Source organism: Pempheris klunzingeri, chromosome 20 (assembly GCF_042242105.1).
Source record: "Pempheris klunzingeri isolate RE-2024b chromosome 20, fPemKlu1.hap1, whole genome shotgun sequence".
NCBI lineage: Eukaryota > Metazoa > Chordata > Actinopteri > Acropomatiformes > Pempheridae > Pempheris > Pempheris klunzingeri.
The window spans coordinates 7,802,486-7,824,729 of NC_092031.1; the positions used below are offsets into that span (position 1 = coordinate 7,802,486).

At 39.9% G+C, this 22,244-nt stretch overlaps 1 protein-coding gene across 1 annotated transcript; it reads left to right on the top strand.

The window, feature by feature from the left end:
- Nucleotides 1-531: 531 nt before the first annotated feature.
- LOC139219796 (uncharacterized) lies at nucleotides 532-17,065 on the top strand. The gene is made up of 7 exons (XM_070851760.1): nucleotides 532-692; nucleotides 1,130-1,248; nucleotides 1,787-1,887; nucleotides 2,616-2,764; nucleotides 3,869-4,097; nucleotides 4,725-4,945; nucleotides 15,508-17,065. The coding sequence occupies exons 2-7, from the start codon at nucleotides 1,142-1,144 to the stop codon at nucleotides 15,673-15,675; spliced, it is 975 nt and encodes a 324-aa protein (XP_070707861.1). The 5' UTR covers nucleotides 532-692; nucleotides 1,130-1,141; the 3' UTR covers nucleotides 15,676-17,065.
- The last annotated feature ends 5,179 nt before the right edge of the window (nucleotides 17,066-22,244 follow it).

Here is a 22,244-nt window from a genome sequence, read left to right on the forward strand (position 1 = left end):
AATGGTTGGAATCAACCGAACTACACAACCTCCAACAATTAGTTCCAACACCCTGATGTGTCCTCTGAGCAGGAGTAATGAACTTCAGTGCTATTTTACAACTTCATGACAACTGGACGAACTCCCCCTGCTGATGAAGCTCATATGATGTGATCAAAATCTCCGGAACAGTTTTTAAATGGACCTGGTAGTGGGGTTGCTTTCAATATTTTCATCAGGCAGGGTGACTAAACCAATCTTTATCACTTTTAGTGCGTTTTTTCATTCACTTCTCAGTTCATTCATCTTTAAATATATTTCTACTTTTGGTGTTGAGACAGCACTGGTTTCTCTACCTGAACGTCACGCGGAAGCAGCAGGAGTTCCCTGAATGCATCACGCAAACACTGCGGGGTGGCTGAGTGACGTCCTCTGACGTCACGTCTCCATGGGCGAAATGTGATGCTGCAGACGGTGCACGTGGTCTGTTGTTTACCTCTTCCAGGAACATGAAAGTGCAGAAGAGGAGGAGGAGGAGGAGGAGGAGGAGGAGGTTGTGAAACAGCTTTCCTGGATAGAGTTACGTGCCTCAGCATTTGGAGAAAAGAGACCAGCAGACCGACATTAACGCCGGGAAAATGTCGAAGTGAATTCCCTTCATTTTTTTTTTTCCTCTTGCAAAGGGTCTTTAAAACAGCGCGAGACTTCAACAAGTATGTACTGTTGTGTTTCAGAGCGCGTGTGAGTTGAGCATGCCGTGCTGTCTTTGTTCTCAGAAGTTCAAGTTCAAGCGTCCAAGTGTTGTCAACAAAGCTGTAAAAACCTGAACGTGGCAGCTTTCAGGATGCTTGTAAAGCTTAACAACAATGCTGAAGCAATCCAAGTAATGTTGTCCTTTGGGTTTGTTGAGCTAAACATTAGATTCAAGCTAAAAAACAACACATTAGCTAATGGTGTACACACACATGTTTGATTTGGCTAGAACGACATGTTAAATATAGTTTAATGACAGCTATAACTGAACATCTGAAGCTGTGTATCCAGACAGATTATTCCCTTCAGCTGTATTGTTTTCACTATATATGCTGTCTCTTGACTAAACTGCCTTGTCCGTTATATTTTAATCTGTTTTGTTTTTTTATGTTTTCAGTCACAGACTAGAATGCCTCAGCTCGGAAGCCTGTTCACCCAGTTTCATCTCAGCTCCAAAGCTTCAGAAAGTGCTCAAGGCCAGAGCCCAACACTTCCTGACTTCTTAAAACATGTCAGGTACGTACTGTGTAAACATAAAGCTGCATTAGTCAGTATTTTCTAATGAATCCACAGAATATGCTCACCCAGCTCTGTAGGTCCCCTGAGCCCTACATCTTTCAGCTCTCGGTGTTTTGTTTTGGTTTTTACAGCCTCCATTTTACTGTTTTGCAAACTTGTTTCCAGCTGCAGCAGGCAGCTGTTCTCACTAAAAGAGCTCCGATTAATCCGCTGTTCTCCACCTACCCAACACCAAATGGCAGACAGATAACTAGTGAAATTGGAGGAGAATTTGCAGCTAGCATTGACAGACACACCACTCCTAGTGAATGCTAAGGTTGCTGGACATGTATAGATAGATATAGATGTTCACTATAATAACCTAATTAGATGATAATATAAAAAAATCTATCACCATCTTGTTAGCAGCTTGTTCCACTGCCCTGAGTTAGACACAACAAATAAAAGATTGCAGCTTTAACTTTTGTTAGTTTGCTCTTTACAAAATCTCACTATAAATGTCAATTGTGTTTTTTTCGATGTACTTTTACTGTAGGAAACTCACCGGGCTGAGAAAAGAAGATATTTACTGCGGCCTGCGTATCCCCGACCAGTTTCAGTCCACCAAAGATGACATCAACATTGTTATTCTCACAGGTTGGTATCCAGAATGAAATGTCATTTCATGATAGAGATTGGCATTAAATCTACATAATGCTGATGTTGTGGATTCATTGTTGATCGGTTTGGAAATCGGTTTTAAGATTTTGTTTTTTCAAGGCTTTTATTGCAGAGTTACATTTAAGTGAGCAGTGAATTGTTGTAATAGGCCTTTTTCACAGGAGACTTTTTTTTTTTGTCTTGTCATGGAAGAAAAACCACACGTGTTACTAATAACATCAAGGTTGGCTCTGTTCAAATAAATTGTCCCAATGAGCCAGCACACACAATACCACGAAACTGAAGCAGCTAAATGGAATCAAGCCATCATTCGTTTCATTATTTATACCTGTGTTTTTCTACTATAACAAAATGTCTTCATATTTACATATCAGATCTGTTTGAGAGTGTTCCAAAGGCACCACTAGTGGCCAGCACATTACATATTTCCTTTTGTACTGTTTTTTTTTTTATATATCACTACCTTTGAGTTAGTTAATGTGCTAATTCCTACTTCATTATTTTATGTATAACTTGTTTCTCAAATGAATTTCCAGAAAGTGTTTTATATCACAGCATATATCGCCTTCTTGATATAAAATTACATTACTGTGACAGAAGATTTTATCAATTTTGCCCTCAGGAAAGAATTCGCTGCAGTTTATGTGGTAATACACTAATGTCTCTAGATCTTCACAGTTTTTTTTTCTTTCTTTTTAACTAAGGTCAGGGGATCTTCTGCATAGATGTAAAACCCTGGAGAGGCACAGTGTCCGCTCACAACCAAAACTGGCATGTGCAAGTGAAAGAAGAGGACCAAAACTTTACCAATACCTGCATTGAACAGATTGAAGATCCCCTCAAAGCTATCATGGTAAAAAAAACAAAATGTAGATGAAATATTGAAATACCATCATGAAAATGTAAATGTCAAACTGTGTGGCACACTCGTGCCCAAGGTCCAATCAATTGTCCAGCACATTGTTTTCATACAAACTGTAGCCGGGTGAAGAGATTCTGAGTCACCATAACAATTTATATGGAAATTTCAAACACTACAGCGGGGCTTCCTAAACTTCCCAAGTGCTCGCTCTTCATTTGAAAGGCCATAATTGTGTTCAGGGGTGGGGGTGAAAGCAGGCAGGTGCCTAAACACAGCTGTCACCTTATGTGCCTGGGTCTGTTCAGAGTCATTCATTTCCATCTCTATAGATGCTCAATTTGGACTGAGAGCTTCACAGGAGAGTTTGATGGCAAACACACTGCAGCATTTAAATAATTCTACTTGAACTGAATTATAACTTCATAAATCTACACAAAGCAGATGCAGTCTCGACTGTTTGCGCCAATTTCAACTTGTATAATTTCTTGAAATGGGACCTGTGAGAAACAGAAAAGTTGGTACTGAGGCATCCTGTGTGATTGTTAGCAGATAATAACAAAGGTATCTTTTCTGGATTAATAAACGTGTGTAAGTCAGTCGAAGAGTCTATGAACAGCTACTATCAACAACTGCTACTCTTCTCTTCGTATTATAATGGTAAATTAAGTACCTCTGTTGATTGGTTGGACAAAACAAATCTCTAGGTTTCTAGGCTCAGCTCTAGGTGCTGAGTCTCAGTACCAATACCAAAACAATGACAGTGATGTTTTTCTGTCAAGAATACAAACTTGTCTTTTCTACAAAATCAGCTTTACACTTATCAAAATGATAAATGTTGTTTACATACAAGCAGCCATACAAGAACTTTGCCTAAAAATTACAGCCTGTGACAATCAGAATTATTATTTAAATCAGAGACGGTCTGATTAAAGTCTGACCAGTCATTCAACACCAGCTGTCAGTAGTCATTTTGATGACCATTTACACTGTTTCCTGACAGATTCTATAGACTAAATGATTAATCCAAAACTAACTGAGAGATTAATAAATAATGAAAATAATCATCACTTGCATCCCTAAATTCCTTCCCTCTAGACCAAGACGACTAACTTATGTGGCTACTTGAAGAGGAATGGAGTGTCTGTGCGCCAAAGCCTCTTCTTCCCCAGGGTTATCTTCCTCTCTCCAGACTGCGAGCTGGACGAGGAGCTGAGGAAGAGGAGGGAGCTGGTCTCCCACAGCCAGATAGACGACTTCCTCAGATCTTTCAAGGAGGGCTACATGGCCTGGATGTCAGACGCACTGATTCCCTCCTGGCTCTCTGGTGAGTGGGTCCTTAAAAGACAGACGATCATACACAAGGGATTCAATTGATGTTCTAATACTCTGAACAAATCTCCATCTTAGCGTGTTAGTTTTGTCTTTTACAAAGTTCCAAAACGTGAAGAAATTTGCCAGCGTGCACCGTTTGTTTGCACCAAATCAGCTTATTTAAAAAGAGACAGAATGAAACTGACTGCTGCATCAGTGTAAAGAGAAGTGACACTTTTCTGTGCGTGCTATTCTGTCTTGTTTCGTGATAATAATGCTCATTTCAAGGAATCTGAAACAGCCGATTAGTTTTGGAGACAAGGCGTTGATTATGAATCGCATTGTAGGGACTTTTATTGCATTATTATTATTGTCATCCTGTCTCGCTCTCCCCTCATTTCCTGTTATGTCTCTCTGAAAAAGACAGAAAATGCCTAAAAATCCTAATACTAAAATAAACCTACTGACCTTGCAGGTTTGTTTTCATAATAAGACTTTAAGCACTTGAGGTACTTGACATGTTTGATGTTTTTTTAAGTGTAATTAATTTTACCATAGAATATGACTGAATTAAATCAGGCTTTTGGCTTCTTCAGGAGTGCTCCCAGGGCAACTTGTTGTTTTTTTATGTTTCCTGCAGGTCATCTGTCGTACAGGCAGATGGAGTCAGTGCGGGAGGTCCTGAGGAGGATGGGAACGTGGGATCTGGTGCAGCTGCACTGTGGCGAGCAGCTTAAAGGAGACTACCAGGGCTGCCAGTACATCGCCCTCAACCGACAGGAGACAGACACGCTGGAGTTCTCCAGAGTCAACACCCTGTCGGCTGATTCGCTGTGGGCACTGCTAGGACACACTCCTCAGGTCAGTCCGCTGCACTGCGTCTGATGAGCTACCAGGACCACAGGTACCATCTGTTAAATAAGGAACGAAGAAGAAGACCAGCAGGTGGCAGTAGTACTTTATGGCTGTCTCACTCGGTTTTCAGTCGTTCCCGTTATGTTCTGGGGACTGGAAAAACCCAGATTTGATTTAGGCTGGTGACTGCAGAGCATGACAGCATTTTATAGTTATTTGAAAACAATTGGAGCAGAGTTTAATTCAAAGATGTCAGGATATTACTGTTTTTAATTAAAAAATGTCAGGATATTACTGTATACACATCAGATTAAGTGATTAAAATTCAATTTTGGTATTTAGGTAAAATAAATCCAGGTTTTACAGTTTTCTCCCTGCACCACAGATCAAGCCAAGTCCAGTCATTTTCAGGTTTTATTTGTTTGGAAGTAAAGCTATTAGACTTAAAGTGGTTCTTTTTCCAAAAAAAAAAATCTTTATTTCACCATCCATAAAATGCAGAACAGATATTTTTTTTTTAACAACCACTTTGGCTACTGTCACTCTGGTGTGCTCTCTCAGAGCATCTCCATGAACACTCCTAGTGTTAATTAACTGCTTTAACTCTTTGGTTTTTTATTGAGGTAAGTCATTCTGCCTGCCTGCAGCCTACTCATTAGCTCACTTGATTGAATCAAGCCAATTGCACAGTCTTAAAAGCACCATTTGAGCTTATTCAGATTGTCAGATTGGTTGGTGTTTTTGACTCTTAGTGTTTATCTTATTCCAAGGTAATGAATGGATTTAATCTACCTAATGTAATTAGTTACATGTTGCTCCTCCAGGTAACATGAGAGGAAATCCTAAATGTCACAGTAGCAATGAATGTTAAGGTGTGAGTGATCATGATATTTGCACAATGTCATATTGGTGACATTATTGCCTAAAAGCATGCACAAATGTTGTGTTGCTTCAGTGCTACGTGTTAGAGAAATTTGTTGAATGTAGTAACTAATACACAGACAAAGGTCAGAGCTCTTAAGGTCCAGTGAGTGTGACCCCTGGTCAACGTCCATTACAGATTTCACACCCAACCACAGCACCCAAACACTCTGGGCTTTCCTTACAGACTCCACTCAGGCTGTAGTGTGCCCACCCCCCCCCATCATCCAGACTGTATGTAGTCTCCCCCCTTTGCCTCCAGCTGCTGTGTATTTGATACATGACCCAACAATCATTAGACGGTCTCCAGTGGGCTCTTTTTTAGCCCAAGGGGACACACACATCGACAACTAAATATATTATTTTCAAAGAAATATTTGTAAATGGAGGCGGTGTGAGGTGAACCTCCTCCCCATATTTCACAAAGAAACAGGACTTGGTACGGTATTTGTTTTGCCTCACTAAGTATGTTCCAATATAATAGACAGGCGTTTATGTTTATTTCCTACTGTTAAATTTGAACTATTCAGCTGCAATAAACACCAGGAAAAAATGAGTTTGCCTTTGGAAGATCCTTTGGACACCACGACAGTGTCACCCACTCTGTCTTTAGAAAAAAAAAAAAGAAAAAGATCTTTGCTTGTGTGCAGCAGCTGCGAGGGGAAGCTTGGGGGGCGGCAAAGAAACTTGATAGCTCCCCCAGGCGTATTTCCAGAGCCCAGAAATAATGCAAGCTTTTGATTTGTTACTTGTAAACACACAGGATAGAAGATCTGCGATATTGCCCACAGTTTCACTCGGGCATCTGTTTGGTTGTAAGAAGTGGCACCAGACGCATCCACAAAGCCACCTTGGAGGTACTAGGTGTGTTTTCTGTGGGCTCAGTCAATTACTCTGTACGGACTGAGATGTCTACATGTCCCCAAAGTGGAGAATGATTGAGTGGAGTGGCTGTAATTTATTAATTATGGTCTATATTCTTAGACCACGGTTCTGGCTTCATTCAATTTGTATGGATTGAGGGGTAATTACTGTGTGTGTGTGTGTGTGTGTGTGTGTGTGTGTGTGTGTGTGTGTGTGTGTGTGTGTGTGTGTGTGTGTGTGTGTGTGTGTGTGTGTGTGTGTGTGTGTGTGTGTGTGTGTGTGTGTGTGTGTGTGTGTGTTAAAGAGGGAGAGAAAGAGCTATTCTTGTCATAATTTGAAGTGCAGGTTACTTATGTTGTTTATCTTTATGTCGTCTCCGATTCTGAAATGATTGTTTCATGAGGTCTTTGTACCAGTTTATATAATGAGATTTATTCAGGAGTAGAAACGGAGCCCCTGTAGTTTAAAAAAAAAAAGTCTCCTTACTCATGGTCAGCATATAGAGTGTCTACTAATTGCATAGCTGAGAAACAACAATTGAGTTCCTTCGACTGTAACTTGACTACGCCACCGTGCCAGCTGATTAATAGAAGCAAAGCCACCAGGCAAAAAGCTGCAACTTCACCGACAACATCTCAGCTAACAAATAATCAGACCTCGGTTACCGGAGATACATCTTGTCTCTCTGACTGGCTACAGATTCCACAAAGATGCTGCTTGTTAATTTAACTCCACGCTGACATTCCTCTCTGTTTGGCCATCTCCCAGGCTGCACGCGTCACAGGCCTGTAATGGACAGGCTGGTGCGCCTGGTGCTTAGCACAGAAAAGGCAGAGAGGGGAGACATCAACCGCTTTGTGGTGATAATGAATGGAGGCACACAAAAGGCCAGGAGATGGCCATTTACAAAGCCTGAAATTCTGCTGCCTAAATAGATAATATTGCCAGCCGCTGTGGCTTTTTGGTCTCCTTTTTATGTGGAGAAACAAAGTATTTAGCCATCCAAAAATGATGTATGCAGTAACCATTACAATGAATTATAAATCAATATGTAAGATTAATTCGCAAATATGCCAGATCCATACGTAAAGAGTGGTGCCTGTAATTTCTCTGAAAGCCAGTGTGTTTGTGAATGGATGTTTTTAACCACAGCATCAATGCAGGTGTGTATTTTCACTCACCAGACAGGAAACCACGAAAAAATACTTTTCACCAATAGTGCTATTTATCAGAAGAGTTCGCTGTTTGGGTTTAGGAGGTAGCCAACTAACCTCTCTCTCTGGATGATTTCTGTTTTAAAGAAAAGTTTCAAAGAAAAGTTTTCTGAGGAATTTCCCAGAAAGAAAGATCTAATAGTTGCACAGCATTTTTCAACAAAAATGTAAATTGTGGGGAAATTACCAGGATGTTCAGACTTCTGTAATTGCAGCATCGCTCTCGAAAGGAAACTGGAATTGGAAATAATTTGCACCGGAGTGTGTGTAGGAAGCTACAGAGGAAAGCTAACCATGCAATTACACATGAGAAGAGTGCTGCTGAATCACAAGTGTCTGTAATGAACTAGTGAAGACACCAGCACTTATACAGTGGAAGGCAATGATAAAAGCTGCCTTGTAATAGCGTGTGATTAAACTTGGTAAAAATCTATTTTTTCATTCGAGCACTAAACCACTGTGAAGAGTCCCGTGGAGAGATTCTGCATCTGTCAATTTGAAGATGACTCAATGTGTTTCCTCCAAATTCATCACCCACCATGCAATACCAGTCATTTTAGAGGGCTCTTCAAGCACTCTTTTGTTAATTTAGTTAAACATCAGCCTGTAGAGTTCATGTTTTACACATTGCTACTTAACACAGGTAGAGATTGAGTTTTAGTACATTTGAATACATGTTTAAAATAAAGCTCCAAGCCATCAATATTCATTACAAAATAATTTCTTTGAATGTGGAATGAGCTGTGGTTGAGCAAGACACACAGTAGGTAATACTATCTGTGATACCCATAAATAATGTAGGTTTATACTGTACACTGTATACTGCATGCATTATATGAACAGCCAAACAAAATAAAGAGGCCCAGCTCATATGATATTTAATAAGAATATGCTTTTATTTGACATCAATATACAGTGAAGATATCATATGTAAAATATTCAAAATGATATTCAATGCAATGATGCAATGTTGTGATGCTTTACATTAGACGGAACTGATCAATTGTGTGAAAGTTTGATATCTAATTCTGCCAGTTGTTTCTAAAAATTGATCAGTTTATCAATAGAAAACGATTTGGTTACTATTTTTAATTCTTAAAGCAAAAATGCTGCATTCTTTGGTTCCATCTTGTCTAACGAGGATTAGATGCTTTTCTTTGTCATGTATGATGGTAAACTGAATATCTCTGAGTTTTGAAATGTTAGTTGGCAATTAGTTGACATCACTCTTGGCTCTGGGGAACTGTGATTGCCATTTTTTTACTTTTTTTAGACAAACTGATACATTGATTGAAATAATAAGAGGCAGATTAATCAGTAATGAAATAATCGTTAGCTGCAGCAGTAACAATATGGACACATGGTAGCAATACGGCTCCAATGAAACTCAATAAACAATAATATTAAATTATTGCCCAGATTTTTGCAATGGCATATTGAGACCATATAAGCTTCATACAAGATTTTCCCCATTAATGATTCTCTGACATCATCCAATTTGGCATCACATGCTGGATTTGGTATCTAACGGAAACTTTTCTTTGGTCACTGGCCAAGATTTTAATTTTATCTCTGGTAGCTCAGCTATTTGTTTTTGGGACTCAGGATATTACAGTGATCCCTGTAGTATAGGCCTAAGATATGATCAATAGGGATTCATGAATAATGAAGAGGCCGAGTGGAGCAGAGACACTTAATTACAGTTTCAAAAGCCATTCTCGTTAATTGAGGAGAATAAAGGTGGTGAAGTGGACTGAAAGGCAGCATTAGAATTTTTTATCTGTGACTTTTTTTTTTTTTTGATTATACGTCACGACCCCTCAGTGACTGCTGAAAAACACCAGCTGGTAATTGGCAAGTTCTCACCGTTTTCTCAAACTGATGCATGTCTGTGTTTGACATTTAATATGATAGTTTATTTTGTGCATTCAGTCCATTTCCTCTGACCACCTGTGAGGAGACTATCGTTCTTTTAATGTGAAGGCTAATAAGCTGCATATCCAGACAGTGTGTGGCCACTGTGTGCAGCAGATACAGTATATAATTGACAGCCCTGCCATCTGTTACAGTTATGTGAAATTATGGATAAACTAGTTAACAGACACTTTGGCCCATTGTCTGTTGTTTTGATAATCACCCTTAATAACGGACGGCATCAATATGGTCTTTAAACCTGATTTGGGAGTTAATGGAGTCAGATGGGGGCAGTCAGTGTATGCTCTGGGGGTAATGCTGTTAGAGATGTTTGTAAAGAGCAAATTAAATCAGTCATAGATTGTGCCCTCTCAAGTCAGCCAGACAACCAGACCCATTGAGGAGAAAAGGGGGGTTCATATTTTAACCTCTCGCAGAAAATGCACTTACGTGGATGAAAATAAAGTCAGAGCTGGGTGAATGGATGTAAATGGTTATTGCCAAAAGTCTAATGGCTTCCTGTTAGCTGAGGCTGGTTGGTTGGAAGCAGAGACGTAGCGATTCAGAACTTAACCAGCCATTTTTTTGCGTTCATGACTTTAGACAAATGAAGTTATTGACGCAGATGATTATGTCACCAAACCAGAGTTTAGGCATCTCAAAGGATGATTCACATCTGGAGCACATAAGAGTCCAGTTGTGATGTTTCAGTATTTCAGGAAGTATGTTAGTCATTGGTCGATTAGTTGGCCAGCAGAAAATGAGTCAACAACAATTTTGATTACAAATGTATTATCAGCGAAGTGTTTCATCAAGGATGCATGCTGAACCCTCTTTGAACTCTATCAAAATAACCAATTTGAATATGTCACCTTTGGATCTGGGGACTTGTGATGACATTTTATTCGCTAAACAATTCAATAAAAAATACATTAATTAGATTTATTTTTGTCCTGATGCATCATTTACAAATTATGAAAAAAATGAAATCACACCAAATTTCTCCGGTCTCGGCAATAATCTATATGAAACACTTCTGCTACTGTCAAAATATTAACATTATGCCAAATGGATTTTTGGTCCATGACAGTTTTGGTTTTCAAGGATTTATTGCTTATTTATTTATTTATTGTTAGACTGCTTAGAGGACAGAGTTTATGGTCATTTTTAAAATGACTGCAGTGTATAGAAAGACTACAGTCTAATCTATTGATACAGTACATACATTTACTTTTTTTTTTAAATTTTATTCCCTTTTAAAAGTTTTTGAATCTTAATATCTGTTTAAAAGCAGTGTTTCAGTTTGACCACTTTAATGGAAAACATTTTCTGTGTTTGGTATCATATCTCAAAAGCTTAAACCTTACTCTTTGCCTTGTATTTAAACATAAAGCTAAAAACATGATTCTTCTGTCCGTTGTGTTTTCATACAGTTTGAGAATAGTTTGAGAGTGTCACATTATTGTGCATCTTTTAAATGAATATACACATCTTTGATTTCCAAATCTAATCATTTGAGATCAAAACAATAATCTGTCTTGAATTTGCATCGCCAACTTGAAGAATCTAATGACAGTGAATTGCTGATAATCCAGCGATTCACATCATCAAATGTTAATTTATTCACCCAGCGAGCCAAACCACACTGTGTTTGCCTAATTGCCCTGTTAAATCCTGCCGAAATGACAGCGAAACACCGTTGGTCTGATTCCATCACATTTGGCTTGTCGACAGAGATGTTTGGTGCACCAGAGGTGTGTTACTCAGTGTTCCTCCCCATCTGTGTCTGGTGAGACACGGCGTGGAACAAAGAGCCCGTCGTCTGAAGCTGGTGTGGCGTTACGCTCACTCAGAGTTCACCTGAAACACTGCACCCATGGCTCCAGGTAACAGCCCCTGCTGACTGATACCCCACTGGGATTCTTTCGCTTTATCAGGAAAAGAATCTGAACTTTGTGAATGGCAATACACACAGGTGGTGACATGTCCCTACCCAATTACACAGTTCCTCAGATTATTCGCATTTGTCAGACCTGTCAGACCATTCATCACTAATAATCTACAATGCTTAGCCACAATGTAAAATCCATGATGCGAGTTTATTAGTTTTATTTATTTAAGAATTATTTAAGTATTTATTGAAGTATTTTTGAATCGTCATCATACCAAAGTGGCTGACGATCTGTGCCAGAAGATGAGGAAACCAGTGAGATCGCCACCAGCTACTCATGAGGACATATTTCTTTTTTGGATGGGGAATGAGCTGTCGTCTTGAGTTTAAGAGGGTAAAAGGTGAACAGTGAACCAGAGGCAGGATTTATGACTATTAGCAGACGGTAAATAAGGAGACGGAGTTTGTCTTGTTGAAATGTGAGCAGTGATGTCATTCACTCGACTCCCCCGACATAGAAAGTGAGAGGCGGATCAGGGGTAGACACCGTCAGGTGAGCTCTCAGCCCTTTGTGTGACACCCAACCTTAGCCCCAAGGGTCCTGTCCTCGCCATGAAGTGTTTTACACACACACACACGCAGACACACACACTATCAGGCCTGTCTATGCTTGAATAGTAATGATTCTCACACACTTGTGGAGAACCCAAAAGTTAGACCTTATTTGTAGTAGCTATTGATCTGTTCATCTTGGTTAATTTCATCATAAGTGTAGGGTGGAGTTTGCACTTTGAATGACATTGTTTTTTTAACGTCAGCAGCTCCTTTACTCTTTGTTCTCCTACTGTAATTTAGATACAGTATCGTCTAAACCCTCAGACACTTGCCTCAAGTGGCTGAGAGGGTAACATGCAGTGACAGTTCCTGTATCTGACAGCAGCACCTGGCAGGCAGGTTGTCTAGACCACACAGAGTTCCCCTCTTTGAGTTTATGCCAAAGATGGCAGCATACTTCCTTCCTGTAAAACACATAGCGGTTAGCAGTCAGTGTAGCAGTTTTGGTGCTTTTGATTTCAAATCATGCAGTATCTCCCTGTAGCTTTTCTGCTTGTTAGATGTCAACTGCTGTATTTTACCTCCATTGAGAAGGCTGTGTTTTCAAGCCTGTCTGTCTGTTGCATGGTTCAGACTCCTTAACTGTGAGGCACAGAATGTAATTTTGTTTTTACTGTGTTTCAGGGTATCTGGGGTAGGATGCGTCCATTTTACACGAGTGTCATTGGTACATTCCCAGAAAATGTGTTGAAAAATGTTTTATTTCCCATCCATTTTTCAATAACTAGCGTCCAGATTGTTGTAGGCAGTTATGACGGGAAGTTATTGCAGCTCACACATTTTCTCAAACTGTAACCTATAGACTACAGAGTGCATGGTGTAACTGCAACCAAATTAGATGTCATACGTTCATATCAGCTCAAAATGTGCTCACATTCTCACTTTTGGATGATGACAAAAACATGGCTGCTATCAGCCAGTCAGCACTACTTCCTGCTATTATGTATATTTGGATCTAGATCCAGATTTCTGAACATTTTCTCTTATTTAAGTAGGTTTTTGAGGATTGTGCAGCCTCTATGAAGGTAAATAATCTTTGGATGCTTTCCCACATCAGCAGTGTGTGTGTTTTACAGCCTATAATCCTGCTCTTGCTATACAAAGTGAATAGTTTTTCCACTTCTGTCTGGGTCTGAATATGATGCAGAAGCAGCATTGTGTCTGCACCTCTTCAGCACCACAAAGATGGAAGTACTCAACTTTAGTTCCATTAAATTAGTTAATTGCTGATTACCAACTATTACATTTGGCTATGATTTGTTAGAATAATTCCTCTCTGATGCCTTTGTGTTGGTTTATGCGCCTCTCTGCCACCAGCTGTCATGAAGCCAGTTTTTCATGCATCCCAAATTAATAGACACTCACTCATTCTGAAGTGTCTGATGCTATTGTAATACAAGCCATGTGGCATTCGGCCGAGGCTGCAATATAAGACACAATTGTTCCGCTTTTTTTTTTCCCCTCTTTCTCGCTGTTTTAATGCACAGTAATAAGTAAGTAAATGGAGGAAAGATGTGTGTCTGAAATAGCAGTGGCCTTTGTTACAGATAATTAGGTTAGCAGCAAGAGTGTGCAGGTGTTGAGGGTGTGCTGTGCGCTCGTGTTGTGTTATCGACTTGCTCATATACGTAGGCTGTCAGGGGTGTCGCACTTCCCATCAGCCCCGAAGCTCACCAACCTCTTCACTATTAAAATGATCACTTTCAATAGCAGACAAAGGAAAGAGGGAACATATCTAGTGCAGGGTATTTTCCCCACCTCTAATGCTTATCTGCCTTTTGATGTCGGTGTAATAAAAGGCCTATTGGGCTTCTACAATGACCTGCAAAATGGACAAGGGCCGATATACTGGGCTCTGACTGTCGCTACCATTAACTAAAAGGCCCAGACATTATGGAGAGCCGGGGATGAAAGAACACGGAAAAAAAAATAATAATTGAAAAATTGCCTAATGCTAAAGTGAAAGAAAATGGAACTGTGAAAAGGCACTGTAATATTCTGTTATCCCCTGTAAATGCAGCCAAACAAGAGATGCAGCGAGACATTCTTTTTGAAATGGATGTGGTTCAATTACCTGCATGTCTAAATCTAGTTAAGGCTTCCATTGTCAGGCTCAAACATAACAGGCAGTTTTGATGTAGTGTTAAAGCGTATTATGGCCTACAACCTACATAAAATCAAGAGAGGTATGACTCCATTCAAGATGCGGAGGGAAATTAAAAAAGCTCACAGTTAAAACAAGGTTAATTTAATATTTATTCTGTTTCAGACTGTTGTGTGGATTATTGCTCTAAAAGAATTGCACAATATTTTTGTAGGGTTTAGAAAAAATTCGGAAGCCATTTCAGTGGATGAGATGGTTCCCAAGGAGGATCTACTCGCAAGTATTGTCCTCCAATAAAAGGAGAATTTGTTCGTTTTACCATGTGATACATTTGGCCTAGTAGAAAACTCCAGACAAGCTGAAACTGGGAAGGAATTCCAAATAGCTTAAGCATGGCATAGCTGAAATAGTTAATTGATGGGCAGAATCTACAGAGCTACAGAAAATTAAACAACTGTTTTGCTAATGGTTTGAGTCATTTATCATGAAAAAATATAATATATATATATAATAAATGACACATCATATGTCTGTTATTTCTAATTAATTTCAATGATTCCATTTCAATTTCAAGTGACTTAATACAAACTGACATTTAGTCATTTAAATGCTGTTGATGTGTTTAACATATTTTTACTTTGCAGCCGCTCGTAGACCTTTTTTGCTGTGGATGCTTAGCCATCTTTTACATCCTCATCCTTTTGCTACAAATCATCAAATCTCAACTTTCTAAGTCAAAATGGACCTCAAGTTTGACATTTAGCCCATTCCAGCAAGCCAGAATCAACAGGTTTAAACTGCTTCTTCAGTCTACAAGCCCACAGACTGAGCAACAGCTTGTACATGTAGAGGTCAAAGGTGAACGTCATGGCTGTCTGCTTATCTCTAGCCAGAGGTCAGGAGGTCTCAGTCGGGGTGAAGACCCCAGCAAAAGCCCTAAATATCCAAGAACAACTCCTTGTTTTTTAGCCTCTTAAAGACACTTTCACTTGAAAAGCTTTACCGTCTGTATGTCCTGTTCACTTCTCTCTGTCCTACTCTGCAGGTAACCGTTAAAATGTACAAGCGTGGGTCTCGGGGCTGGCTGGGTAAATCCCTGAACGCCACCACCACCATCCCTTCCAACACCTTGGTGATCTTCAGGATCTGCGGGGAGGAAGTGGATGCCAAAATCCCGGCAAACAACATTCACAACATCACACTCAGCATATGACAGGGTCTGTCAGTCAATAAAGAGGACAGCCATCACAGCGCGGCGCTGCGGGGAGAGGAAGCATACAAGTATACAAGTATGCAGAAGTAAAAAAAAAAACTCTTAATTTAGCTGAAACCCAACTACATGTTTACTGAGTGCCTTTTATTATGCAGTGTTTTGTCATATTGTATTAACAACACAACTTTTGAATGTCTTTGAGCATTTTAAGCTAAAAAAAATGAAAGAAAGAAAAGAAAAGGCCCCATTTACCAATTCTCCTCATTCTCTGATCCTCAGTGGCAATATTATGTTAATTAAGATGGTTTCAGACAATTAGCCTGATTAACTTTCTCTTGTTTTGAATTTCTAGGGCTGGCCCACACTTTACTCTAGCCATTAATGAATCATTAAGTCAGCTGATTGTGTCACATCAGTTCAGGATTGAAGTGTTTAATGTGTTAATTGTGGCGGTTAAAAACTGGTGGCCTCCAGTACGATGAGGGCCAAGCATGTCACTGTTACGGGTGTAATGGGTAGTGATTTATGGTCTGTTTAGACGGCGTAACTGTAAGGTGCTTTATTAATATGCTCCACCGCACAGAGGAGATGATAACATATTCTAGAGCGCACAGGCGCAGCCGCCAGCACCATTCATAACGGTGTCTTGAGTCACTTTCCATCAGTTACCGGGCTTACACAGCTGCGCTAACAGCTACCAATTGTATTTACTGGGCCTGGTAGTGGCCAAAATGAAGTTATTTCCATCAAGATATCAGTGCCTTTAGCTAATGCAATAGAAGGAGCTCTCTGTGTCGATGGTATCTCCTTGGATGGCATCTCTCTACCTGAAACATCATTACACTGTACTCAAGCTCCTCACTTTTTCAAATGTCTGTTTACTGTTCTACCCGCGGGTCAGATCATAGCTCAGATCGTAGTTCTGTACCAGCAGAACTGGGTTGTTTGCATTTTGTCAGTGCACATTTTCTAGACTGTAGTTTGTTTTCTTAACTAGGTCAGCGTTGCTTGAATTTTCACATGTTGAACATGAACTCATTTCACATATTTAAGTACTGAAGAGCGTCCTCAGGAACTGTTTTTCCTCCACAACACTTGACAAACAATATTTACATTATCAGACAATCTGGGATGAGAAGGAGTTTAAGGAAATGGCTGTGTTATAATGAGTTATAATGATAAGTGGTGGGTGCATGCAGGTTGTACTGGTTTTATTATACAATAATGATATTTTGTTCTTTTCTTGAAAACTTCAAGCACTTTCAGCATCACGTCAACTTAAAAGGCATGATTGTTAATTATACTCTTCAGTTGATTGATTTAAGCATGATTGATTTGTTCATTGTGTGTGTGTGTGTGTGTGTTTTTAGTCAGGGGTATCATCACATGTTTTTATCCATCAATGTATTTGTACCATCTGGTGTCATAATAAAAAGATTTGATGATTTGATGCCTCTCATAATGATTTACTCATTTTTGGAATAACGTGGCCCCCCAATGAGTTTCTTACACCTGACTGCGACCTCCACATCTGCATGGTGCAAATGTTCTATAATACCAAAGACATTTGTCACCACTGGGCCACAAGGTTTCTTCAAAGCTGTGCTTAGGAGATCGAGGGCATCCATCAACAGCTCACTCTGCCCTTTGAAAGCATGCAGCACGTCTCCAGCGCGGTAAAAGACTGGATATTAGGAATGGATGACTGGCCACAGGGACAATGCGAGCTCTGTTGGGCAGCTCGGTGGCCAGAGGGAGGGGAAGCTCAGCGGAAATGGACATGGAGATCAGACCAGAACATAGTGTGACAAGGTAACAAGGTAAACTGATCCAGGCTGCAATTCCTCTGGAAACTGAATCAATGAGGGTTCTGTTCGAATGGAAATCCTCCCGGATATCGAGTTTTGGTGAATCTATAGCACAATAGAATCAGCTGTAAATATGTTTTCCTTTGCATCAAATGTGCGTCATGTAACCTACAGATAGGAGTCTGTAAGTCCCATGTTTTCACATATAGAAAGACTTGGTGAGCCGATAACAAGGAAGTGAAGAAGTCTTGACCCTGCAGTAAAACCATGTGTCCCACTCTGACCTCTGGCCATTCAGCTCGGTCCCCAGGGCTGTAAAGTCAGGTGACTAGTTTGACCTTTGCTTTGTACAGGACATGGAAACGCAGAGCGGCTTGGACATGAAAGACAGGTTCCTCTTGAATGACACGCAAAGCAACGAGGCCCTGCCTCAGCCACAGCACAACAGTTGGAAATCCTGCACCGTTGTGCAGTATGCATACGGGTTGGTACTAGAGGGTATATCTGTTTTTCCTTTCACCCGCTGAATTTCTGCATGAAACAAACTCAACAAACAGTTTGAACAAATTACACAAACCGCCCATTTTCTGTGATTTTGCTGCTTCACCTCTACTAGCTCAAAGGTTCTGATCAGATGGAGGTCAATAAGCTCTTTCTAACTGTAATATTTTCTGAGATGCAACCCTGTTTGATCTGTAAAGGGCCCTAGAGATGAGATTGTGTTGTACTGAGAGTCTAACCCCACGGGAAAAAACGCTGTGTTTACTGTAAGTGAGGAAACAGTTAGGAATGACTCTTGGCTGTGATTGTGCCGCTACAGAAACACAATACGAAAACCAAAGTGCACATAAAACTGTTGGTGCATTAATAATCAGCAGATAACAATTCTGGACATCACTTTGCATCTCCTGTAAGCAGGGCAGCTATGTGGGCTTCAGATCCCTCTGTTTACATTGGTTTGTCTCCAAAATAAAACTTTGACAGCATTCACTAGTATGGCAGCTTAAGGAGTCAGTTGACCCACTTTTTTTTTTTAAAAAAAGCTGATATTCTCATTGTACCCTGGTATCTAGCATGCAAATGGCGTTGGTTTCATTTCCCCTGGTGTTTGAGATACCTGCCCCTGAGATTTTTGCCTTCACCCCGAAACAATGGAAGAGAATAATTTTTTTCACAGCATTGATAAAGGACAGCACATTTAAGCAAGACTTATAGTCTACAATAATGCTAGCAGCTCTGTTAGGCTATGTTTAGGTATATTGGTACTTTGAGCCAAATGCTAATGTCAGCATGCTTACATGCTCACAATGACAATGCCAACACGCTGATGTTTAGCAGGTATTATGTTTACCTAGTTTAGCATGCTAACATCGGCTAGTTAGCATTAATACAAAGCACAGCTGAGGCTGATAGAGATGCCTTTAGTTTTTAAAGGTATTTGGTCATAAACCAAAGTAATGGACAAATTAAAATTGTACACCTGCTGATTTCTATGGGATGCATCAATGTCCCCGCGAATGTAGCATGACAATCCATTCAACAGTTGTCAAATGGGAATATCAAAGGGTCACAACCTAACATTATTAGGGCCGTATAGGCTGTGAACATGTTAATACTTTCATAAATACAGGCTCCATGAAAAAATGCACACAGAAACTGAATCAGTCTGAAAAAGCAAATTGCACATATTCCCCCCAGACCCTTCTTAACAGCAGTATTCATGTAAAGCTGATGTATCAGAAGGTTAAGAGTGCTTATGAGAGAAAAAATGGACTGATGTAATATAGTGAAAATCTTTAAATGCATTTTACAACAGGATAAAGTGTAATTGTGGTGAAAACATAACCGCAAGCTACATTTTGCAGGCTTTTATACAACTACTACAATGTGATGATGAAAGGAGACAGACTGTCCCTCTAATGCCCACCAACCTCTATTCTGTGACCGCTACTTTACTGAAAAGCATCAAAGCTTTCAGAGTGTGAAAGCAGAGGGATTCATAAGAGATTAAATGTTTTTCCACCTCTTGCAGATGTTCAAAATTAAGTACGGTGCTCAAAAGTATCATCAAGACTCTATCAAAGGTTTAGTTATTAATACACTTCAGTGTCCAACAAAAAAAAGAAAGAATCTTTCCATTGTATTCACACAAAAATTAAATAAATGGGCACATGGGTAACACCAGGCAAAGGCTGCAGAAATTAGTCAGTTTTGAAACAACCCTCAAAAGCACCACACTTGTAAAAACCCACAGCGCAACAAAAGACATACAGGACTGAATGAAATGAAGCTTCCTTGCCAATTACTGTTGCGAACGTAGCCGCGGTGGGGCTTTTTGTGCTTCACACAAGCAGTCTTTTCTCCCCTTGTCCCCGGCTATTGAGAGGGATACATTAGCCAGGCGGGATGGATGGAGTGGAGAGGAGCAGAGCGGAGCGTTGGCAGTCATACAGCTCACTTCACGCCTGGTGTTGCAGACCTCTCTTAGGACTTTACTCACGGAGCTCGCAGAGAATGTGATTTTTACAATGTCATTTTCTCTACCTCCTTTCTAAGACATGGCAGGCATGCAAAATATCTGCTCACTTCTATCTTGTGTGGATAAATGGTGATGTCACTGATGACATTCATGTGTGGTTTCCTTTCTCGTTATGCTGGCATGAAACCCATTTTGTTGAATAGTTATTAGAGCTAAAATAAATTCAAGTCTGTCATCAGATGCATTAAAAGTTCTCTCTAAAGAGTCTTGCTTCTGCTCTGCTGCTCTTTTCATCTCCCCCAAAAATCTGTTTTTCGCCTCTTTTGGGACAATATAAAAATTCATATTTTCCCAGAAGCACTCCCCTATTAAGCATGATTTTGTACAAATGACCCCTGGAGGTCCAAATTAAAACCTGCTGAAATTTGATGAGGAGTGAATGTTTTTAGGCATTTAGATATAACTGGTCCTTTAACTACAATAATTATATGTAACCGAGACAACCACTTTCTTTTCAATTAAATTTAACCTGGACATGTTTTCAACCACTGATGTTTGCTGGTTTGCTGCTGCAACACTACATGATGTTTCATATTTTCCTCATGTATGCCTCTCGACCACCTCAATGAATTCTCTATTTATTTTCCAATCCCAGCAGCCTCTGCAGGGTCACTGCTACGTTTGGGTAAATGTGCTGCCAGTGACAACTATCAGCAAGGTTAATGCTGCGGATAACAACATCCATCATTCAGTTTCATTAGCGCTGGCCCCTGACCTGTACCACATCATGTTGTCAAATGTGTCAGGCGCCAGATTATTGGGAGGTATGATGATCAATAGAGAAATAAGAGAGAGCTGTGTGCGACGCTGCTGGCACGGCTGCAGAATAAACCTCCATCCAGCATTCTGCCGCCTGCCACATATCTGAAAAACAAATGGAGTGGCCCAAGGCTAGAGCCATCAATAATAACATAATGTGTGGATGATGATGAGTTAAGAGCCAGACGTCGTTCTACGCACAGAAACGCCACTGACTGAACGCATTGATCTCTATATTCACATTAGTTTGCTTAATCTGCATTTGAGTCGATGGGACAACACAGATTCACTTCAGTGAATTCAGAAAAGTTAATAATGTCCAATAATCAAAAGCTGTTTATGAGAGCACCTCTCTTTTTGTGCCATTGATTTGATTCTGTAATGCACTGCAGTCACTGATCACTCAGACAGAATGCACTTAGGAAATGACAAATGTATTTTACATTCAATAACATGGATTTTTCCCTGCTTAAACACACAGGCAAAACATTATACTTCCACATCCATAATAAGTATAGACATTAACTAATAGTAACACAGTGAACATTCCCTTTCAATTTCCTCATTGAACTCTAGTTCTGGGATGTTGATGGAGTGTGTACCACCTGGAGATTGTGTCATTTCACCTTGATGTGGACGTGGACGTGTTTTCTAAAGTTTTGCTTTAGCCCGTCACTCTGTGCTTTTATTGAATTCATATTTTTCATTCATCACATTATCTACTGTTTTAGTTTGCTCACATATATGCATTTCCTTGTTTTTGGTATTTTTGTAAAGCAACTTGTATTTGAGAAGCGCCTTGTAAAAATGTTATTCACTGAAAAGGCATTTGGCACCCAGTGTGAGAGCCTTTACTGTTGGCCCTGTGATTTAAAGACATGCATTCACATTACAGCCTACATATTTGCTATAGTTTTCAAACAATGCTGAGGTCAACCTACATAAACCATGGATTCACACATAAACTATGTAATATTACACAACACAGAGAAAGCTGATAGCCAACAGCAGAAAACAGCTCCAAGCTGCTTCACTTTAGCAGTGGTGTCACTTAAGACCCATGAGATCCCCACGGCCCACAACTGCTCCCACAATAGCCTTGGTGTAAATGTTCCTGCGTACTGAAAACTGCCATGAGATCACAGTGTCTTGACCTAAATGTCACAGGGCAAACCAGACAAGAAAATAATGACAAAACAGAAACTGCAGTTTTTTTTGTTATGACGCAGAAATGTGAGAAAACTGTGAGGAACAAATGTAGATCGATAATGGAACGGAAATGGCCCATATTGATCTGTGATGTGAAAAAGAGGGAGGCATGGCTCTGCTCAGCTGAAAGTTCAGACCCTTGTGCTAATATTCCTGTTACTATATAACCTGGAGCATATACAAAGTGTATCTCCTTTTTTTCTCATTTTTTCAATTTGACACTGAAACTTAATTGGCTGTTAATAGTATTCTGG